This window comes from Etheostoma spectabile, chromosome 6, assembly GCF_008692095.1.
Source record: "Etheostoma spectabile isolate EspeVRDwgs_2016 chromosome 6, UIUC_Espe_1.0, whole genome shotgun sequence".
NCBI classification, from domain to species: Eukaryota; Metazoa; Chordata; class Actinopteri; order Perciformes; family Percidae; genus Etheostoma; species Etheostoma spectabile.
In genome coordinates this window covers 11,757,355-11,772,655 of record NC_045738.1, presented here as the reverse complement: position 1 = coordinate 11,772,655, position 15,301 = coordinate 11,757,355, and the positions used below count along the sequence as shown (strand labels likewise).

At 40.3% G+C, this 15,301-nt stretch overlaps 3 protein-coding genes across 9 annotated transcripts; 1 reads left to right on the top strand and 2 right to left on the bottom strand.

The window, feature by feature from the left end:
* Positions 1–490: 490 nt before the first annotated feature.
* Positions 491–4,721, bottom strand: si:ch73-54f23.2 (uncharacterized). Its single transcript, XM_032518727.1, has 3 exons — positions 4,079–4,721; positions 1,967–2,659; positions 491–1,407 (listed from the first exon to the last, which is right to left on the bottom strand). The coding sequence occupies exons 1-3, from the start codon at positions 4,391–4,393 to the stop codon at positions 892–894; spliced, it is 1,524 nt and encodes a 507-aa protein (XP_032374618.1). The 5' UTR covers positions 4,394–4,721; the 3' UTR covers positions 491–891.
* A 1,208-nt stretch (positions 4,722–5,929) lies between these two features.
* Positions 5,930–15,099, top strand: si:ch73-54f23.4 (zinc-binding protein A33). Of its 5 annotated transcripts, none has more exons than XM_032518769.1 (7): positions 5,930–6,006; positions 12,309–12,382; positions 12,641–12,736; positions 12,908–13,141; positions 13,808–13,830; positions 14,018–14,133; positions 14,209–15,098. In XM_032518769.1, the coding sequence occupies exons 2-7, from the start codon at positions 12,317–12,319 to the stop codon at positions 14,760–14,762; spliced, it is 1,089 nt and encodes a 362-aa protein (XP_032374660.1). In that variant the 5' UTR covers positions 5,930–6,006; positions 12,309–12,316; the 3' UTR covers positions 14,763–15,098. The 5 variants fall into 5 exon arrangements, with proteins under 5 accessions (XP_032374660.1, XP_032374662.1, XP_032374661.1 ...); XM_032518771.1 differs by lacking the exon at positions 5,930–6,006 and adding an exon at positions 11,979–12,053 and having other exon boundaries at positions 14,209–15,099; XM_032518770.1 differs by lacking the exon at positions 5,930–6,006 and adding an exon at positions 12,029–12,117 and having other exon boundaries at positions 14,209–15,099.
* ino80e (INO80 complex subunit E) lies at positions 6,630–10,248 on the bottom strand. 3 transcript variants are annotated; one of them, XM_032518812.1, is made up of 8 exons: positions 9,979–10,247; positions 9,631–9,713; positions 9,433–9,503; positions 9,288–9,340; positions 9,100–9,181; positions 8,266–8,380; positions 7,847–7,945; positions 6,630–7,327 (listed from the first exon to the last, which is right to left on the bottom strand). In XM_032518812.1, the coding sequence occupies exons 1-8, from the start codon at positions 10,058–10,060 to the stop codon at positions 7,121–7,123; spliced, it is 792 nt and encodes a 263-aa protein (XP_032374703.1). In that variant the 5' UTR covers positions 10,061–10,247; the 3' UTR covers positions 6,630–7,120. The 3 variants fall into 3 exon arrangements, with proteins under 3 accessions (XP_032374703.1, XP_032374704.1, XP_032374705.1); XM_032518813.1 differs by lacking the exon at positions 9,979–10,247 and adding an exon at positions 9,855–9,946; XM_032518814.1 differs by lacking the exon at positions 7,847–7,945 and having other exon boundaries at positions 9,979–10,248.
* Positions 15,100–15,301: the final 202 nt, after the last annotated feature.

The window sequence follows — 15,301 nt, the reverse complement described above, 5'->3', positions numbered from 1 at the left end:
GTATTAAAATACACACATCAAAATAAAAAGAAGGAAGTATCATGATGAAAATGTTTCCAAAATAAAATAAAAACCCTGCATCCATAGTTTAAAAGTCAACAGTAAGAGTATCAAAAGTAGAAGTACTCCCTATCCATTACTATATATATATATATATATATATATATATATATACACACACAATTGGATTATTAGTATTGATGCTTTAACAATTGCAAAGCAATACTTGCAATGCTGGTCGAGATGGAGCTTATTTTGACTCCTTTGTTATGGCTGCTTGGTAGTTTCATCTATAAAAACTCATAACCTTCTCATCAGCTTTATATGCAAAATTCTAATACAAAGTAACTACTTACTTGCTCTACTGTATCTGACCATGAGCAGCATTGACTGAAAAAGGACAAAACAAATGTTCTGTCTTGTTTTGATAAGGACATTTTTTTATTACACAAGATTTATTTATTTATTTATTACAAAAAAAACAACAATGATATGCCAGCATTCTCTTTTATTATAATGTACGTGTAAGCAAACCTTTATCATAACATTTATTATACAATAATTGTTTTGAATAATTACACCCAAAAGCCTAGTGCACAGTGTTTTTAATTCACAGTTGGGTCACTTGTACGAGCAGCAGATTATTTGGAGAACTAGCCACAGTGAAGTGTAAGACCTGCAGTATAAGACATCTGTGATTCACTACATTTGTTTGAAAAACATATGGCTATCCCTTCATATTAACTGCATATCAAATGATATCCAACTGAAATAGTCCCCCCTTTATCACACTCTTACTCAAAGAAATTGACAAACCTAAAATAGAGAAAAATTCAAAAAGGTTTGTAACTAATGGTAACATGTAGGTCATGTGGACTTTCCCTTCACTTTTTAATCTGACTCCTGCCCAAAAGCTTCTCTTACATCACCGAAGACCATACCCACCATCCCCGTTATTAAACCCCCTCCCAGCTTAAACACATTACCCACCCCATTTCCACTTCTAAACACCAGCCTCTCCACCCCTCTACCTACAGTTGTCACCTGACCCCCCATCTCTAACAACACTGTACCTACGTAACATTCAATCTGCTCCCACAGCCGCCCTCCAAAGAATTTGGTCACCCACCATGCATTATCCAACGCACCACAAAATATCCCCACTGTGTCTCCAGCCAGGGTCCCCATGCCAGTTACCCCAGTTTCGCAGCTGTTCAGCAGGGCCCCCAGCATTGAGGACGAGCCGTAGTAGACACTGGAGAAGCAGTTTTCCCCAATACCCAGTAATGTTTCTCCAGCTAAGCCCATCCAAGACAAAAGGTCAGAGGTCAAGAGGTGGAGCAGGGAGAAGGTTTCTCCGGGCAGGGCAGACAGAACCCCAAGGTCTTCTTGAAGAACATATGTCACCTGAGTCAAAAGAGAGTTAAATGAGATAAAAAATGTGTGAATAATGAAATGACAGAATGACTAGAGGGCATGTGATGAGTGAAATCTTGCTGCTGGCCACACCTCATTCCAGTCTCTGGGAGGAGCACACTGGAAAGAGGATATCATCTAAACAACGCTAAAACTGAACATGTAAAACAGACTTTTTTTCTGTACAAATTGACTAAACTAACATGTTTTATTTCATTAACATTTGAAAGATTAGTACTATTTAGTTTTCACTCATGTTGTAATAAATTATTATCCTAATTATCCAGTATTGTATACTTGTCACTACAGTATCTAGTACAAAGTTTACGCGTGCATTTACTACTCAGCCTGTGAAAACAGTTGTATAATGTCTTTTTTCTCTGGACGTGCTGTCTAAAGTTTGACAAAATAACTCTGATGATGTCATTGGACTTAGCCTTGCAGTCTACCCCTTGTGATCCATGTGGAAGTATAAAACTACATTGCTGGAGTATACCTTTATTTTAAATGAAATTAAACTATGTCTAAAAGGTTCAGTAACTTGAATCACCTGTCCAGGTAACTGCGTGACTCTGGAGAACACAGGCTGCAGCGGAGCTGTGAGGATGGACATGGTGGTGGAGAGGACGTAGACCAGAGTGCTGCTGGAATTGGTATCTGTCTCTTGTTCATCCACAGCTTCATAGTCAGCTGAGGACTCACCAACCACCAGCTCTTCAGTGACTTGACCAGCAGTGTTTGAATCCGTGTTTTCACCAGTAAGACCTGCATCAAGCTTTTGTATGTTTCCAGGGAGCCCCTCACTTTGAAGATCCACTCTGATTCCAACAGTCTCCTCATCTGCTCCTCCACAGCCTTCTGAGAACAGCTCAGACACTCCCAGCATCTCCTCCAGCTCCTTCACACTCACATACCTCTCCTCTTGTCCTGTTTCTCTGATTAACCCCATGCTAAAGCCACTCTTCCCGTCTGGGACAGCGCAGCACATTGCAGACCACAGAGGTTTTGTCTGACACTCGTCTTCATCATCAGCAGCCCCGAAACCTCCTACCCCGGTCAGGATGTAGAGATCCCCCCCTAAAGTGCTGCACTGGGGATTGATGCTTGACTGGACCAGTGTTGTGACTGTTGAGTCCCAGTGTTGAAGCGGGGGATCTGTGGGTGAGACAGCATGAGAAGGATTCATTCCTCCTCTGAGTAGGGCTGGTACTGCTACTTTAATGTTGTGTTCTTCTTCCTCTGTCTGGAAGAAAAAATAATTAGAAGCACGTTATTATGGTTAGGGCTGAAGTATGGTTACTTCGGGTTCAACATTGGGGGGTGGGGGGGTAGTTGACATCTCCACTTCTGAGCAAATTTAAATTCTAAACATTTCAAAAACTTCATTTTCTGCATTCTGGTGAAGTTTTCTGCAACAGTGCCTTTCCTGCATCTAGAAGTGCAAATGTCTTTATTTATGTAAAGAAAATTCTAATAGCTTTTTTGGGGGGTTGAACTGGCCAGTGTTGATTATTGGGGGGGCTGTAACCCCACCATCCCATCTGTAAATTACGCCTATGTGGGTGAATTAGGATCTCTGCAAGTGTACACTAGTTATAACCTATAACTAGTGTACACTAGTTATAACCTATAACTATACCTCTATTACCTTACAGATATTTCAGCTGGTATATTCAAATACGAATTATTCCATTTAATTTTATTTATCATGTCCAAATGTTTAAAACTTCTTAATTAAATGTATAATGAGTATAAATGAGTCTATATAAGATTGGAAAAATAGGACGAGAACAATTACTGTTCCTGTCTTACTGCCGTACACCAGCAGTATCTGACAATTGTGTGAGGAGTTGAAAAGTTTAAGTTTGAAAAAAGCCATTTTTTAAAACAAAAATCCAGTTTTTGGGGTAGTTTATTGGTCACTTACGAATGCTTTATTGTTTAGGCATTTTGGGCCTTTAATTCCAAAGGACAAATGAAGACATGAAAGGGGAGAAAGAAGGGGAACGGCATGCAGAAAAGGGCCGCAGGTCGGAGTTGAACCCCCAGCCGCTGAGGAGTAAACCTCTATATATGTGTGCCTGCTCTACCAACAGAGCTAACACAGCCACACTTACAAATGATCTTAACTAATTTTACCTTCTGTATTTAACTTTCCAATGCAGGGACTTGCAAGAAATTACCAGAGCTGACTGTTTACAATATTTAATGCAATGGCAAAATAGGTATTCTGATCTTTAATCTTTAAGTAAAAAGTACCACTTCAAGGACCAACAAAGGATATATTCCATTACAAGTAAAAGTCCTGCATTCAAAATCAAACTGAAGTAAAATTACCAAAGTATTGTCCACCAAAAATACTTAAAATATCAAAAGTAAACATACTTGTGGGTCTTAACGACATTAGTTATCTAGGAGTGTGACAGGAGTCACAGTATCGATCTGACAGGTTGCTAGACGATTAATGGGATAGAAGAGAAGGGAAAATAAGTTTTTTTGACACAAATGTGTATCTTTGTTTTATTTTTTATATTCTTTGCTTTTTGGGAAATGTCTCTTTGGTAGCACCCCTTTTTTTTGTAAGTATTAGTAAATAGTACTTTGCATTATACTTTTAATTTTTCAAAAACAGATAGTACAGCATGATAGATGGCGTCCTTACCACAAGCTCTTTGCCCTCCTCTTCCTTCTTCTCTGTCCATCCGTGGCTGAGATGGAAGGCAGAGTAGACAGCTGTGTCACAGGTCGGTTTGGACAGAGTAGCAAACGCCTGTCCCCCAGGCAGTCTGTGGCAGAATGAGCGCAGCAGCGACCGTGCAGAGGCTCCCTGAGGAGGCGTCTGTCTGTAGAAGCAGTGGCTGCAAAGGCTGAAGCCTTGCTCTGAGTTGTCCTCAGCTGGAAGAGACAGGCCTGGGCCCAGCATCGCCAGCAGCCAGACAGCCGCAGCAGCTGCACTGACAGCAGCAGGACACAGCATGGTGGTGGTGGTGAGCTCAGCAAATCCCCTCTCACATACACATACACACTCAGACAGAACAAGAGGGAGAGGCTTATGAATTATCCAGTGGTTTCCGTATGTAGTAGATGGAAAAGATAAGGTGGCCGAGGTTGGCTGCTGATGGCTTGTTGTTTTCTCACTTGCTCCTTGATCTCTCCTCCAGTTTGTGTCCAACCATGCCTGAGTTCTTTTACTGTCCGCTGCACTCTAAACGTATTTGTGTTGCAGGCACAATCTTGCTTACTCCTTCATTTCCCTTTTCTCTGACAGCCTCGCCCCCTGTCAGTTCCACCCCTCCCTCTTAAACGCTCTATGGTTACACCTTTAACTCCCACTGCTGCTAGGTACACAAGCCAAGCACACACCCATCAAGGCTGCCAATTACTTGTATGTCTGCATTCCAAAACAATAGTCCTTGTAAAAGCTAAGTCCTTTGAATGACACACTCTTGCAGTCCATATTGTTTTTTACAGGTTCCTTAACAGTTGCTTTGAAATACTTGCATATCAAGCAGGACTGCTCACTTGAAACTCTATGAAAAATGTGAGCAACTGAGCTCTAAATTTAAAAATGAAATCCTCATTAAAGCTTAATCCTGACAGTGTCAAAGTCATGGGTCATTGTCTCACCCACAGTGCAGTGATTCTTGAACTCTTAACTTCAAAGACAAAACCTACTCCCTTTAATGCCTTGCAGATTTCTTTCCTGGATATTACAAACATGCATGTTGAGACATGATGTTGGCGCCGACTGTTCATGACAAAATCATTGTCAAAAACAGCAATCTGCATTTAATCTGATAACCCTGTGCATTGGTAAGCACGGTTAGCAGAAAAACAACATCTAGCTTCTTTTTGACACTTTAAAGAGGTAGAGTCCAGCCAGGCTGCCAAGTTGCTTCAGCGTTATGGCAAACCTGAGTCAAACGTACCCCTGGGCTTCTGTTAAGATTGGCATAGGGATTCCTTTGCAGAGGGGTCAAACAAGCCAAGAAAAACATGTGCAATAACCAACATGAACTAAGTTTACATGAGCTTTACTTAAATATAGCTTTAGTGTAGTGAATGTTGTCAGTGCACACGTATTCTCACAGACTATCGCATACCTGAGTGACTGGCTGTAGCTCTGGAATGAGAGATTAGGGATAGGGTTGGATGTTCTGGGTGGGGCATCAAGTACACAACTGAAAATAAATGGTGCAATGACAAATATTTTTAAACTCCCATATTATGCTAATTTTCAGGTTCATATTTGTATTTTGAGGTTGTACCAGAATCGTGTTTAGATGGTTTCATTTTCAAAAAACATCTTTTTTGTTGTTGTACCGCACAATGCTGCAGATCTTGTTTTCACCCTGTGTGTTTGGGTCTGCGTTTTAGCTACACAGTGAGAAATCTCACTTGTTTTAGCTACAGAGTGAGATATCTCACTTCTATACTATCTTTGTTTGGAGTTGCACATGCGCAGTATCTAGGTAAGATCACATCAGCTAGATGACTTTTTTACAACTTTGGTCAGTACAAGGCAGGATTAGTTGGGAGACTTCTTCTAAACAAGGGCACACTTGTGGAATACCTGCAGAACAGGGACATGTAAGTAGTTCTTTTGTAGATTATGAGGAACTAGTGTGTTTTGTGTTTGAGAACAAGCTAACATGCTAGCGCTAGCATGTGCTATGGTTTGTCCCCTCGTCTCGGCTAGTGATGTAGAAAGCTGTGCAGATTTTGAACAGCTCACCCGGAGACTGAAGGCAGATGACATTCAAAAACCTGTATCTCACTCAAAACAACATGGGTAGTTTTTTCCAAGTTTGTATGCGTGTGGAAGCACCAGAGACACAAAATAACACCCAAAATCCCAGAAAAGTGATTTTTTTCATAATATGGGCACTTTAAGACAAACATATTTTTGAAGTAAAATTGTCTACAGAGACCTTTTAACTTTAAAAAAATGTTGCATGTTGTTAGCAGAATCTGTGAGTAAAACCTGACACAATTTAAACAAAAAACTTTTAGTCTCTGAAGTCATCCATGAACATATTACATTTATTCTCTGACACACACAATTTGATAGCTGCGATAATAATAAACCTCATTTTACATTAAGTAGCTTTGATTTTTGACAATTTGTTTGACAAAACATTAACATAGAAGTACGAATTAAAAATCGGCCTGTTAAAAGCAATAAAGACGTAACATTTGAAGCATCTACAGTATATCATACTTAAACAGCTTTAATGGACTTCAGTAATTATATAATACCAAGTCTGCAATATTGTTGGGACAATGCGAAACAAATAACAGACCAAAGCTCTCTTTGTATAGGACATACCGAGTTGAAGTCACAGTTTGTCGATTGCTCGTCTGTAAGACGAAAAATAATCCGCAGGCAGCTTGAAACTGTTTTAAAAGTAATAATCCCAGTAGCAGTGGATTTTTCTTAGTTGATTTAATAACAGATTTATTTTTAGCATAATATTGGAAAACCACATTTATCTGGGAGATAGTTTTGACAGTGATAGTGCAATTAGGCAAAAGTCCACAGGGGGGAGCTTGGCACTCCATTTATATGACTATGTGTAATGGGCTACTGAACACAGAAAACAGTGAGAGAGAGAAAGAGAAAGAGAGAGAGAGAGAGAGAGAGAGAGAGAGAGAAACCCTCCATCCATTGCTTATAAATACATCTAAAACACTTCGTTCAGGCTCACTCATTAGGGATGTCAATGACCAGTTCAGCCTCATCTCCCTCCCCTCTGTCTTCATCTCCTCTGTCACTATCACCATCGCTCTCTCCCTCCTCCTCAGCTGCATCTCCGCTAAGCATCTGTCTTGGAACCCAGCTGAAGGGGCCACTGGCTGCTGGAGGGGCTGCAGGAGCTGATGGGTAATTAGCTGCCATCGGGGCAACAACCTGAGATAAATACAAAATAAAGCAAAAATGTTAGGAATGGCAGGGATGGAGATATGACGGAAGAATGAGGGTTATGGATGGATGACTGCATTAATCAGGACAAAGCATGAAGCATGTACATGAACTTACAAACCAGAAGGTCATTTCAGCATAGTGCCGAACTTAAAATGACTTAGTGGACTGAATTTTCTACAACATCAGTGTCCTCAAATGTAATTATTACAGGTTGTTATTACAGATTGTATATTAAAACCTGTTAGCAATATTGTGCAACAAAGTATAATTAATTAATTAATATAGAATTTTTGGACTTTCTAAGGAGAATATAAAAGCACACACATATTATATCCATTTTCTTACGCATATACATGGAGTGTGACCAAACTATAACCCCCCTAAAATTACCTACTATGCCATCTAATTTAAATGACATATAGATAAACAGGATGTGAGAAGTAAGCAGTATATCTGCAATAATATTATCTCTGAACATCTTGTTTTCCCTTTTTCCTCTCTCACCTTCCCCGTAGTCTCTCTCTTGTTTTTAGGCGTCTTTGTTTTTCTCTCTTTCTTCATTCGTTCAGCTGGGGGAGCCAAATACTCTGGTGGGAAGGGCATCTGCCCAACACACACACAGGCCCCAAATTGCCAAATGAACACAAGAACACACATGCACACAGGCATAGGCAATTTATATGACAGGCACACACAAAACACAAAAAAACACACACACAGAAGAATGAACAATGCGAAAAGAAGGAAGCCATTACAAGCGTAAAAAACAAAGAGATAAAATAGACTTGTGAATAAAATGACGAAAGAATCAAATTATATAAAAAAATGCCTGACCGGGTTATGTTTGCCGATGAGGAGATGACAGATGCAGCAATACTCTTGCTGGCCAGACTAAGATATAAGAAAGGGAGATAGAAACTCACAGTGTTAAGGTAGGGTCCAGAGCCTGATGACTGTGGGGCATTTACACCAGGACGGGACAGCAGGGAGAGATGAGGGGAGGATGAAGGAAGACACGCCCCAGGACTACTTCTTCGCCTGAAAAGAGTACATGAGAAATGAAGACAAACTTCAGTGTGGCAGCAAGTGCATCCAGAGCGCAAAATGTGTTGTTCACATTGGTCCATTTGGTTAAAGATGCAGTTTTTCCTCTGTTTTGGCCCATTTTCCTCACCCAAAAAGTGAGATGGAAAATGTTTTCCAGAATGGATACATCTAAAAACGAAAGCCCCACGTTTTAGTGTGGCTACAGATTTTGAGAAACGATGCCTTGACAGTAATGGTCAGCAAAAATGAAGAAAAGAGACCCTAGGAAAAATTCAACTGGAATCAAACAGGAAGACTATTTTGTTGGCAATTAACCATAAACATAAATTTACTGACATTAGTCTCAGTTCCACCATAGATGTTTAACAGATGTGTTGGATGATAATACCAGACAATTGTACCTTCCTTTCACACGCCAACTTAAGACTTAAATACAAAAAATGGCTACGGGGCCTTTTAACCATTTACACCCAGAAACCTAAAGACATTACTAGGGTTTAAATTGTTTACTCAGCTGTGCATTGTGCCGAGGTTATGTTTACCACAGGGAGTTTCAAAAAATAAAATAAAATAAAAGATAATTTAAAATGATCTCAATTACTAAAAAGATGAAAGTCTAATCAATCCTTATCAATATGTATATTGCATGTACACATTTATGCAAATATTGATAGTACAAGCAACATTTCATGTTAAAATGCACAACTTACTTTTTTGGACCATCTCGTTCTCTTTCCCTCTCCCTGGGGCCTTCTCCTTCACTATTTTCTGAAGAAACTGTTGCATCTGAATCTGGAAAAGAAGACAAGAACTTCTGAACCAGCAGTACAGTCGATGGCAACTCTTAAGATAAAAAATGAAAGCACGCCAAACACTTTGGGTGTGGAGTAGTAACTACCTGAGGAGTCTTCATCTACCCTCTCATACTGCAGCAGTCGGTCCAGAAGGAAGCTAGAAAACAAATGTAGGACATCGTTATTTACTGCACGTCATTATAGTGTTTAACATACACCCGTTTCCATGTACACACCATGTTATCTCACCTTTTGTCCCTGGAAACTTTGAGAAGTTTCCTCTGTGCTCTCCTCAGCTCTTCCTGAAAGCATTCCTGTTCCTGGAAAGGGAAAGCCAAAATGCACGAAATCAGCGCAGATAATGAGACACATACCGTATGTATTAGTTAAATACTGAAACATGATTGCTCAAGACTGACTTTTTACACTCAGAATGAGTGTACTCACATAAACAAGAAATTTTAATTTTCGTTTGAGATTTTTGTATTTCCGCTTGTAGTCAACTTCGACGTCCGCTTGACCGTTCATTTCTGAAATACAGCATACAAATGATGTAAATCTACCGTCTGCTCACAGTAGTTATATACTACAGGTACTTCCTTTTAACACGACAGGGAAACGACATAATAAAGTAGCTAACGTAAAAGACACTGAGCTAAACATTAGCTTACATAGCTAGCTCGCTAAAGATACAACGCTACTGGTCTCACATGCCTCTTGAAAAATGCACCAAAATGTATTTCAAATATTAAAAAAACATGGATTCAATCAATTGCAAGGCTACTTTCATCTTACCTATTGATCGAGTCTGTCTGTGCGACATGCTGTTGTTTACTTTTGTGACGTCGTTTTCATGCGTCGTGAAGGGCGAGACCATTTTCTTCTTCTTTTGGGTTTAAACGGCTCTTGGCTTTAGCATCCAGCGTATAAGATACATTACTGCCACCCTCTGCTTGTCATGTGGACCAGACAAGCCAAGCATCTCCACCAAGACTAGATTCCCAGCAGACCCAGTTGTCTGTTGTTTTGGATCTTTTTAACCCTCAGAAGAATATATTTTGACATAGGCTACTGGGTTAAGTTTAAGTGCTTGCTCTTTTACATGAACTGAAAGCGGTGTTAACAAATTGACTTTTCCTCTCGCTTACTTAAAAAGTACTCTGCATATATTTTTCCAGCCCAGCCAAAGCTTGTTCTTTGTCCTCTGCTATGTTCCCAGCACTCCTATCTAGTGGCATCTCTCCCGTCTGGACTTGCAGGGCTGGGATGGGAGTTGACTGTACTTCTCCACCATGTTATCAAGCTTCTCCAACAGAGCTTTTGGGGCTAAAGACCACATTACCCTAATCAAAACTGGACCTTTTCTTGTTTTTCAAATATAAATATATGAATCCAGATATAAGAATTAAATAACAACAAAATAAAGATTTCACTTTTTCTGATCTTGTGTTTTTTTAATTTATTTTTGGTTTAATTTAATACTCTAAACATATGTACAGTAAACAGTCATACACTTATGACTGACAATCATGTGGGTTTTTCTATATATTTTCCTAACATTTTCCTAAAATCCTTTAATTTGTTTTTGAATTAAGGATACAATTATACAAAAACTAAAAGACAATTCAATAGGTTCAAATTTAACAGCACAACACTTATTTACAACTGCTTTGATTCTTAGACTGGCTGCATGCTTTCATGACTTCTTGCAGTGGGCCTTTTATTAATCATCCTGTCAGTTTTCCTTCCACCTGACGCATACTGTGGTGCACCGAGTTTGCAGCTTAACCCCAGCTCAGCACAGTCACTTGCAATTTGACCATGAATTATAGATGAGGAACATTTGCAGAGACGAATAATGCCGCCTCAGTGCACACACCCATGGCCAGACCCCTTGTGTATTGAGGGTGAAGGGGGGAGACAAAAAGAAAGAAAAAAAATAGGTGAAGTTGAGATAAGTGGACAAACCTAAGGCCCATATAGAAAGAGGAGAGGATTCTAGGCTACTCCAGATATACTCCTAAAGGGAAAGAACACAAAATTGCTGACTGTTTAGAATACAGGGCCACAAACGGATCAGCCCCGGCATACATCCAGGACATGGTCAAACCCTGTACCCCAACCCTCCCACTCTGCTCTGCATCAGCCAACCTGCTCGCTGCCCCTTCACAGCGAGGGAGAACTCACACAACAAAATCCTGACTGTTTGCTGACCTGGCTCCCAAATGATGAAATGAACTCCCTACTGACATCAGGATGGCCGAAAGCCTCCGCATCTTCCGCCGAAGGCTAAAAACACATCTCTTCAGACACAGATAAACATGAAGAAGGAAAAGAAGAGGAGGAAAAAAAACCTAATGTACTTGCACTTACTACTTGTTGTCCGTGTTTGCACCTTCAGGGTTGAAAGCACTTAATTGGAAGTTGCTTGGATGAAAGTGTCAGCTAAATAAACGTAATGTAATGTAATGTAATTTAGAAACAGTGCCCCCCTCTCAGACAATATGAAACCCCAGCATCCTATAATGCAACTACCAAAGCAGGCTCAATAGCTCATAGTTGCTGCAGTGGATCCTCTCACACCCCTAGACATTGAAAAGAACAACCTTGTAAAAATAAACATGCATAGCCTATGTCTTCCTTCCAGGCAAAGCAATTGCTGATATGAAACACAATATCTGCCTCTCAACACCGACAGATTCTTCTTTGTTTCCAAAGACACTAGCAGACAGAAATAGACTCTTCTGCGTCTATTGCCATAAATCCCTGCTGCCAGCCAAACCTGCAGCCCTCCTAGCAGCTGTAGTCCTCTGCCTCCCCTCCACCCCTCCATTCTCTCCTTTACTCTCAATAGATCCATGTATTCTCAGGTCAGCTGTGGACACTGATCTGTGCGTGTCAATACGTTTTCTCCACTTAATTTTCTGCTTAAATGTATGTCCTTGTTGCTCAATTAGCATGTTGTTCTCATCTTGCTGGCATGTGTGTTTTTCCCTCTCCCTCTTTCGCCCTCTCTCTCTGTATTTTAATGTCTTCCAATTGTCCCTCCTTCTGACATTGCCTATCACTTTTTCTTTGCATTTTGCTCAAGAGTCTTCTCGATTTCTGTTTTGTCCACTTTGCAGAAACTGGGATGTACCAAAATCACACCAAAGACAACAACAACAACTGCAATAAAAGCCTTCTCTGTGATCAGAAGGTAAGCTCCATGTTTTATGGTTTTCACCTTTAGAACAGCTGACACAAGATATATTGTCTCACATTATGTGACTGTATTTATTTTGAAAGCTAATTTTTCATAGGCACAGAAACTATTAAATATTAAATCAGTTACTTTTCTATTCCATGTGTTCTTTTTCGCCAATTCTGTCTCCTGTGTGTGTGTGTGTGTGTGTGTGTGTGTGTGTGTGTGTGTGTGTGTGGTGTGTGTGCGTGTGTGCGTGCGTGTGTGTCACAGGGAAAGCTTGTCCAGGCTATTAAAAGAATTAAGCACGAGGTAGATGAGTGCAGAGATGCAGAGAGAGAGACATACATAGATTCAGTGCAAGTAGAGGTACTGTTTCTGCATTATTAATCTTTCTTTTTCAAAAATACACTCTTTTCATACACAAAATGAGGCTATATATATTCATAAGCCAGTTTCGAAAATGATTATTCGTATTGTCATTTCCACACAAGTAGGCTGAATTGATAATCATCTTTCTTTCCCCTTCTCATCTTTCAGGACAGTTTTAATGCCCTGGAACGAGACATCAGAGCTGAGTTTAAGAACATCCATCGTTTCCTGGATGAGGAAGAATGTAAGGAGCTGGAGCGACTGAGGATGGAGAGACAGAAACAACTAAAACAGCTGAAGGAAAGAGAGAAGAAAATAGCAGCGCAAGGGAGAGATCTGGAGAGAGCAATTACAGCACTCAACAACAAATTGGCTGAGGAGGACAGTCCTAAACTGTTCAAAGTGAGGAGGCATTTTCACTAAAGAAGAAGAAATTAACAAACAGAAGTTTGTCTGTTGGGATGGGGATGATGCAAATTTGGACCGAGGGGCAGCTAATGTATAAGTGGGTACAGAGGGGGAGGTGGAGAATAGTTTGGACTCCCTCCATAAAACATTCTGGGATCTTCTTTGCGCAACAGCAAGGCCACACGTGGGTTCATCCAGGGTCACTGCATGCATTCCCCTTCGCCTGGGACAAAACTTTACTTACCGTTCTTGTAAAAAACAAAGTATTTAATTGTTCCTCCTGTTTGGACTCCTTTGTGCTTAGATCTGCTGGGTTATGACGGTCAGGGGACCAAATCCTGCAGTGTCACCCTGTTAGCTGTTCTGCGCCTCTTCATCAGCACTCGTTTGATCAATTATAGACATTTATTGGCTAAGCAGTTGACTTTTCTGGTTTTGAAAGTCTAAATCAATTTCTCATTTCAAAGTAAACGGACAAAAGGAAGTGGACACATTAGTCAGCAAATAGGAATGGGCAGTGTAAGGCCATCTTGCTTATGTCACAGCTTGCATTTGGAGTCCAAACAAACACAACTGTTTGAGATAATTCACAGTTGTCGTTTTAAAGTGCTGTGCCCTATTATTTCAACCAACTTTCCTAAAATGTTTCTCTCATTGCAGGAAATTCAAGATCTCATAAAAAGGCAGGTTTTCTCAATCTAAGAGTTTTGTTCTCCACATCTAATTACTGTTGTGTGTTTGCATGCTTAACATTTCCTCTACTTTCTGTACAACAATTCATCGCCATAAACCTCACCGTGGTGTGTCCAGCAAGTCGATATTCCATTATTCACCATTCAGTCCTCCCTTCTTCCCGTTTTGTCCAAGCAGATCTCAGGTCAGGTTTGTTGTTCCAGCAAAGGTGGACACTGAGGTACGCTCCGGCCAGTTTGTGGGGCCCATACAGTACAGGATATGGAAGCACATGAAAAGCTGCCTTTACCCAAGTATGTTCACACATGTCATTTGATACATCACATGCAAAACAAAACTTACCTTACTTAATTTCTATTTTCCTACAGATATTACATCACTGACCTTTGACCCCGAGACAGCCCACCCTAATCTGTCCCTGTCCCAGTCTCGAACCTCAGTGTGGTTTGAGGAGGATAAGGACACAAAGGACTTCCAGTTCAACCCACAACGGTTCCACTATTATTACTGTGTGTTGGGCCATCAGAGCTTCACCACAGGCCGACACTACTGGGAGGTTGAGGTGGGACGTAAGACAGCGTGGAGGTTGGGCGTGGCACGAGAAGATGTCACTAGAGGGGAGATGGCTGCCTCTGGCCCTTCCAGTGGCCTCTGGACCCTGTCCCTGAAGGACGGATCTGTCCAAGCCTGCACCGACCCAAAGCCCACCAAGGTCAAAGTATCTGTCGGTCTTGTCCGCATCGGCCTGTTCTTAGACTGTGAAAGAGAGGAGGTGTCTTTTTATAATGCTGTTACCATGGCGCCAATCTACACCTTTACTATGGGAACAGTTGAGGTCCCTTTGTTCCCCTTCTATAATCCATGTGACTCAGATGATGGGAAGAACACGGCAGCCATTACAATCTTTAACCCTTCCCTATAATGAGGGGCTGCAGAGATTTCCAACACAAATTGTTAATTTTATATTAGTATAATTACTTAGTAATTAGTAATTGGCAATTATTTTGATTATCAATTAATGGTTAGGATTACTTTCTCAAACAAAAATGCCAAACATTTGCAGTCTTTTGTCTTCTGTGAAAATAGTTTTGGGCTTAGAACCACTGTGCCATTTAAAGACATCACCTTAGATTTTGGCAACTGGATCTTGACATTTTGTTCACAATATTGATAAAGAAAAAAATGAGTTAGTTGCAGCCCTGATTATACACTTACAACTTGCTAAAAATGTTTTGCAAATAGAGAAACTCTTAATCATTTCAAGAAATGATTTTAAAGAAATACATACTTATTGTTACTGAACTTTTCAGCTTTTTTTGCACATATTTTTTCCACTGTGATTACTTTAGAGTTTGTGAAAAAAGAAATGTGGTGAAATTAAATATAATGCTTCAAATGAATCTTGAACTGATTTATTTATAAAAGAATTTAGGAAAACAAAGGTTGTAATCTACTGCCGGT

What these genes read in the sequence shown, in the direction of transcription:
- si:ch73-54f23.2 (XM_032518727.1), bottom strand. Translation starts at nt 4,393, where the DNA reads ATGCTGTGTCCTGCTGCTGTCAGTGCAGCTGCTGCGGCTGTCTGGCTG. An exon ending in AGGAGGGCAAAGAGCTTGTG is followed by an intron (nt 2,660 to 4,078) that starts GTAAGGACGCCA and finishes TTTTTCTTCCAG; the next exon opens with ACAGAGGAAGAAGAACACAA. An exon ending in TCACGCAGTTACCTGGACAG is followed by an intron (nt 1,408 to 1,966) that starts GTGATTCAAGTT and finishes CTTTTGACTCAG; the next exon opens with GTGACATATGTTCTTCAAGA.
- si:ch73-54f23.4 (XM_032518771.1), top strand. Translation starts at nt 12,317, where the DNA reads ATGTACCAAAATCACACCAAAGACAACAACAACAACTGCAATAAAAGC. An exon ending in GCCTTCTCTGTGATCAGAAG is followed by an intron (nt 12,383 to 12,640) that starts GTAAGCTCCATG and finishes TGTGTGTCACAG; the next exon opens with GGAAAGCTTGTCCAGGCTAT. An exon ending in TAGATTCAGTGCAAGTAGAG is followed by an intron (nt 12,737 to 12,907) that starts GTACTGTTTCTG and finishes CTCATCTTTCAG; the next exon opens with GACAGTTTTAATGCCCTGGA.
- ino80e (XM_032518812.1), bottom strand. Translation starts at nt 10,060, where the DNA reads ATGGTCTCGCCCTTCACGACGCATGAAAACGACGTCACAAAAGTAAAC. An exon ending in CAGACAGACTCGATCAATAG is followed by an intron (nt 9,714 to 9,978) that starts GTAAGATGAAAG and finishes GCTGTATTTCAG; the next exon opens with AAATGAACGGTCAAGCGGAC. An exon ending in CTGGACCCTACCTTAACACT is followed by an intron (nt 7,946 to 8,265) that starts GTGAGTTTCTAT and finishes TGTGTTGGGCAG; the next exon opens with ATGCCCTTCCCACCAGAGTA.